The 5844-nt window shown below is 52.0% G+C and overlaps 3 protein-coding genes across 3 annotated transcripts in view; all 3 read right to left on the reverse strand.

The window, feature by feature from the left end:
• The window catches only part of LOC101360884 (Putative serine protease 45), a 19627-nt gene extending 17625 nt beyond the window's left edge, over positions 1-2002 (reverse strand). The window contains exon 1 of the mRNA XM_004368714.2: positions 1900-2002. Coding sequence (XP_004368771.2) covers positions 1900-2002 — 103 coding nt within the window. The remainder of the gene's footprint in view (positions 1-1899) is intronic.
• Positions 2003-2444: 442 nt separating this feature from the next.
• Positions 2445-5345, reverse strand: LOC101361137 (serine protease 44). The gene is made up of 4 exons (XM_023732912.1): positions 5206-5345; positions 4301-4574; positions 3376-3549; positions 2445-2681 (listed from the first exon to the last, which is right to left on the reverse strand). The coding sequence occupies exons 1-4, from the start codon at positions 5343-5345 to the stop codon at positions 2445-2447; spliced, it is 825 nt and encodes a 274-aa protein (XP_023588680.1).
• The window catches only part of LOC101361395 (serine protease 42), a 45026-nt gene continuing 44523 nt past the window's right edge, over positions 5342-5844 (reverse strand). Inside the window, exons 7-8 of the mRNA XM_023733550.1 lie at positions 5720-5842; positions 5342-5499 (exon numbers count right to left, since the gene is read on the reverse strand). Of these exons, the coding sequence (XP_023589318.1) occupies positions 5342-5499; positions 5720-5842 (281 nt within the window). The remainder of the gene's footprint in view (positions 5500-5719; positions 5843-5844) is intronic.

Genomic DNA, 5844 nt, shown 5'->3' on the forward strand with positions numbered 1-5844 from the left:
GGCCTGACAGAGACTGGAGAAACCCCGAGAGCATGGCCCTGAGACACCGTTTTAGCTCAGTAATGAAGTCACTTCCTGAGGTTCACCCTTCAGCCAAAGATCATATAGGCCCATAAAACAAAACGAGACTAAATGGGCACTCCAGCTTAGGGGCAAGGATGAGAAGGCAGGAGGGGACAGGAAAGCTGGCAATAGGGAACCCAAGGTCGAGAAGTGGAGAGTATTGACACGTCGTGGGGTTGGCAACCAATGTCACAAAACAATATGCGTACTAATTGTTTAATGAGAAGCTAGTTTGTTCTGTAAACCTTCATCTAAAGTACAATTTAAAAAAATTTGTTGGAAAGAGTAAAATAGCTAAAATTTACTTAGCCCTTGGTGCTCTGTTTTCTGGTAGACAGAGGTTTTTCCTCAGTAACCAAGCTGCTTGAACCAATTTTCTGTTCCCCTAAAAAAAGAAATGTGTTCGCATATTGCTAGACCAAAGGGTTCCCATCTGAGACCATAAACTTCCCAGAGCTTGGGACTTTTCCTACAGCGGGGGCTGTGAGCCTGGCCTACCTGGTTATGCTTTTTCCTCTTCACTGAGGCAACATGGAACGAAAAAAGGGGACAGAGCAATGAGCTAAGATGGCAGCGAAAGAAAGGAGGTGACAGAGGAAAGATAAGTATTCCTTTCCTCATTCATTCATTTATGCATTCATTTCCCAATATGCCTGAACTCCAGCTCTGATCTAAGCCTAGAGCTAGAGGATGGAAGATAGAAAAGATCAGACGGAGTCCACTGGCCTGGAAGAACAAATGTCAAGCAGTAGAGAGAGAGGAACAGGCACAGGGCCACCAGTCAGGGCAACCTCAAAGAAAGCACATTGCACAGTCCAGGGGAGTGGACCGGAGAGGCTCCTGGGAGAAGAGAATGCTTAACCAATGAGGAGTAAGAAAGAAGGAAATGAGAAGCCATAAGGGCATTCCCAGCAGAGAGAACGACACGGAAAAGAATGAGGAAGCTTGTTTGGAAAGAAAGCTGCGACTAACAGTGACAATATGTGGCAAGCCTTGGGCCCCAAGTCTGCCATTTCTATAGGACAGTGACCTAGGACTTCCTGGGTTTGGCTGTAACCAGCTGAGGCTACTTCACTTGAGCAGTAGGTGACACTATAGCAGATGGCCAGCCGAGGCCCACTGATATCTGGAAGCTAAACCCTGGCAAAGAAAGGGAGGGTGGGCAGAGGACAGAGGTTGGGAAACGATCAGCAGCCAGCCCAGGTGACTCTGGGACCCTAGGACCAGTAATTGGGAAGAAGAACCTGTATGCACACACACAGTGAGCCTCTCTCTCCTTCCTTTCTATGGAAAGTCAGCTCATTGGGCTCAAGGCGCAGCCCCTAGTGTCTCCTTAAGGCACACCTCAGGCAGGGCAGCAAGGAGAAGTACTAGGGAGAGTGACTGTGCCATGTCCCAGCCTCTGGTACTTGCTCCCCTGGCTGCAGAGGCTACTACAAGACTCCTAGCTGTAGAGATGCTGATAGCTATAACAGGAGCACAGGCAACAGGACCCACTGGCTAAAGCCATCCATCAGATTTACATCTGGGCAGGCAGGCTCCTCGTCTTCAGTTCTTCTAGAGTTTAGTGGAGACCATAAATATTCCTTAGCTAAATAGCAAGTGAGTGCTCATCAGCATATGCTATATGCAACCCCAGCCCCTAGATAAGCAGAGGTGCAGAACACACAGGTGACTTTCCAAGTATTTATTCAGTTGGCATCTTAAATCTTCACACTTCATATGCCCTAACACAGCTTGAGGTGTCCCTGGACGTGGCCACTAGGGAATTGAGGAAGGGGGTTCCAAGATTGGGTTGCCCCAGGAGATCTTGTGTGGCAGAGGCTGTTCACTCACAGATGGACAACTCGGGGCTGCAGGGGAACTTCTCCCAGCCCCAGACAACCGCCTCGGATGTGGAAATCCCAAAATCCCGAGCCTCGCACCTCAGCAGGGGCATGGCGCACCTCCTTCGCTATCTTTGAACAATCCCAAGCTGACTGGTTCGACAAAGTCTTAAGGAAGAGCCCTGAAACCAGAACCAGGGTCTAATGCTGGTTTCACCACTGATGATGTCAAATCAAACCCCCCTTCTCTGGCCGATGTTCTCCAAAAGGTCAAAGAACCACCATGCTCCACCTGGCAGGTCACCCCTCTCCTTTCCGGCAGGCAGAGCGCTGGTGTAGGGCTTGGGGGCACAGCCAAGGATCAGGCAAGTGACCGGTGCACCAGACCAGGGCACTTTCCGGGCTCCAGCCTCACTGCCACCCTCGATTGTGTGGATCTCCACAGGGTCAATGGATCCCAACTGGAATATGCGGACAGGGCATTGAGAAGGAACGGGAGGTCGGAGAGGGGCAAAGTGGGAGACTCAGGAACAGGAGGGGCAAGGGCAGGTGTGGTCACAGGGTCACCAGGATGCCCAAGGGCAGCACCAGAAACAGGAGTAAGACGAGGAAGCATGCTGGGTCCAGAGAGGAAGCTTGATTCAGCTTATTGATGATCCAGTCTTTATAGTAACTAATTTCCGTATAAACTCCAGGAATTCCTTTTCGACCACAGCCGAAGCCCCAGCTCACAATCCCCACTTGCATCCAGGTGTGGTTAAATTCACAGACCAGGGGTCCCCCAGAATCTCCCTGGAGAAAGAGAAAGAAACAAACTGCAGCAATGAAGGAGGATCCACATCAGAGAGGACAGAGTGCCCTGCAAGGCCCTGGGGGCAGGCACACCAGGGCTTCCCCTGGTACCCCACAGGGCCCTGGGGAATGTGAGACCTGACGATTGACATTTTTTAACAACAACAAAAAATTGTTTACAAACAAAAAAGAACATGTACACAATCAGAAAAAATGAGTCAAGTGCTTACCAAGTACATTGCCTGTCACACAGAGAAATCAAAAACAAAAACAAAAACCCCAAACCCATCGCCGTTGAGTCGCTTCCAACTCATAGTGACCCTATAGGACAGAGTAAAACTGCCCCATAGGGTTTCCAAGGAGCGGCTGATGGATTTGAACTGCTGAACTTTTGGTTAGCAGCTGAGCTCTTAACCACTGCGCCACGAGGGCTCAAAAAAATGGAACTTGTATTGTTAGTATTACCTGCCCATATCTCCCTATTCCCCTCTCCAGGCAGCATCGGCAGCTCTCTCCAGAAGGTCAGGTCAGGCCAGCCCAGGAGAGCCTTGATGGCTGGTCCCCAGGAGTCCCCTTAACTTGAAGAAACAGTGAATGGTGGGCTGTCAAATACCCCAGGCCCTACTGTCTCGGGATGAGGAAACTGGGAGGGGACAATTGAAATGCAGGAATGGCCAGGGGCCCATAAACTGACCTGACAGGAATCTTTCCCACGGTCGTTATAGCCACAGAGAACCCCTTCCCTGACGAATTCCGAAGAGCTTGCCATCCTATCCTGGAGAATCTGATTACATTTCTCATAGCGAATAATGCTTAGCTCAGCCTCCTGAAGTATAAGAGATGACCTGTCCGATTGATCTGCAGAGAACTTAGCAGTGAGTGGATCTGTATAAGTGGGACAGGAGCCCCCAGCACCCACTCTGGGTCTCGAAACAGTGCATTCACACACAGACACCCCTTAGAGGCAGGCAGGGCAGTGGGTATGGTCCCCATGTGACAAAGGAGGAAACTGAGGCCCAAGGTTGGCATGGGGAGAGGAGGAGGTAAGAAGTAAAACCAAGCCCAGAGAAGGCAGAATAGGTCAGAACCAGGCCTCTGCCAACGTGAGTAGCAATAGCAATAGTGACAGGGGGCCTGTGCATCAGTGAAGCGTCTTTACTTTTCAGAGCAGGATGACAGACTCTAGGACAGGTTGCGCCCCAAAGCTACAAAATCCAGCTTCTCCCCAGGGTAGCAGGCCCGACAGCCTCACGAACAGGGGCCCTCTGCCTCCGCCTACACCCCCAGGGAGAGGATGCTCCCCACCCACCAAGGCAGGTACCTCCAGTGAGGGGCAGCTCTGACTGGCAGACAGCTTGTCACCCCCTGAGCTGAAATCCACCCTAGAGAGAATCCCACCATTCCAGGTACCCAGCCCCCGGGCCCTGACATTCCAATAGATATTTATGACACAGTTGTGAAATTACTCCCTGGCAGTATCTTCTCACCCCACCCCTCTTACCCACCTGCTAGAAAATCTGCCTCCCTGGCCCTCTTCCTCCCCCACTTTAGCTTGTGGGCCAACCCAGGGCACAAAGCAGCCTCTTCCCTGGCTTGGGTTTGCTATAGCCCTGCTTCACAGTCTCACCACTTTCTTGTAGTTTGCCCCATCCAGTCACCCAGCACTCCCTATCAGCTTGCACCAGGAAAGTCTTTTCAGGGAGGCACACAGGCTGGATGTGCGAGGAGTAATTCACAGGGAATTGGAGCAGAGCAAGGGCAATATCATTCACGATTCTTCCAACAGCATTAAAATCTTTGTGGATTAGGATGTCTTGTACTGGGACAATGACGGCCATTCTTGATTTATGATGCAGGTGTATGTCTCCGAGCTTCGCCGTGTATTCCAAATGGCTGCAGGGAGAATCTGGAGGTCTACACTCCATTTTCACACTAGCCAGGGCTTCCCAGCCTGGTCCCATCCTCCCATGAGAGATACGCAGCCACCTCCCTCCCTCTAAACCATCTTCTTCCCCAGATCCCTGACCGTTCTAGACCCGTGGTTCTCCAAGTGCGGTCGCCTGACCAGCAGCATCAACATCACCTGGGAACCCGTTAGAAATGCAAATTCTCAAGTCCTACCCATGACCTACTGAGTCAAAGACTTCGGAGGCTGGACACAGGCAATCTGTGTTTTAACAAGCCCTGCAGGTATTTCTGATGCTCATTAAAGTTTGAGAACCACTGATGCAGCCAAATCGTTCTACTACCTTCTATTCCCTTTAAATATCCCTCCTTGTAAATCTTAGCCCACACGCTGTCTCCCAAATGGCATTGCTCCCTCTTCTTGCCACAGTGGCTTTGAACCTGATTGTGGGTCTTGACTTTCTAGGCTACCATGGGCTCTAACATCGCCTACCTCAGAGCAGGGCCTGTGACCCCCTTTTATTCAGATAAGGAAGAGGAAGAACATGGAGGGATATGGAATTATCTCCAAGTCACACAGACTGACCAGGAGCTCAAACCCTGAGCCCCAAACACTCACCCAAATATGCAGTGGGCAGCTGTTAGCACCCAACGATGGCTGATGAGGGAGCCTCCGCATAAATGTACGTTATTAATCTGCAGGCTCACCTGCCAGGGCCACTTCTTCTGTGTAGCGGGTCGTCCACCAACTACCCTCATAGTCGGACGGCCACATCCTGGAGCAGGTCAGTGAAGGGAGGGGGCTGAAAGTAAAGTCTCTGCTCCCCACCACCACCACCACCACCACCACCACCGCCAGGATTGCCCAGGCAGAGCAAGGAATCCTCCGAATCCCCAGAGCAGGGCCCTGGCCCTTCAAACCCCAGGACAAGTCAGAGTGGGGCAGGCTTCCAGGAAAGGATGGTGTCCCCCTGAGACCCTCCTCCTCCAGGGAAGGGTCCCATCGCCCTCAAACCAGGCAGGTTTTCCGGCAGGGCCTGGCCCAGAAACATCACCTGGAGTAAATACTGGTGCCGGTGCGTCCAATGTCGCCGATCGTCTGCTTGGGGTTGACAAGGCCCTGTAGAAGTCACCTGGGGTAACCGACAACAAAGAGGGGTCACCCGCGTTCCCACTGGATCCAGGGACCTCCACGGATGGCGGAGCCCCGACAGGTGGCGGGTTCTGCCGGCTCGCTCCAGGGTGCTGGCGGCTGCCT

Source organism: Trichechus manatus, unplaced genomic scaffold (genome assembly GCF_000243295.1).
Source record: "Trichechus manatus latirostris isolate Lorelei unplaced genomic scaffold, TriManLat1.0 scaffold00001, whole genome shotgun sequence".
Lineage (NCBI taxonomy): Eukaryota > Metazoa > Chordata > Mammalia > Sirenia > Trichechidae > Trichechus > Trichechus manatus.

Bases quoted from the DNA above. Each gene is read 5' to 3' on its own strand.
- LOC101361137 (XM_023732912.1), bottom strand. From the start codon at position 5,345: ATGAGGGTAGTTGGTGGACGACCCGCTACACAGAAGAAGTGGCCCTGG. The intron at 4,575-5,205 runs GTGAGTGTTTGG...TTCTCCCTGCAG, and splicing joins GCTGCCCACTGCATATTTGG to CCATTTGGAATACACGGCGA. The intron at 2,682-3,375 runs GTCAGTTTATGG...CTCTTTCTCCAG, and splicing joins GTGGGAAAGATTCCTGTCAG to GGAGATTCTGGGGGACCCCT.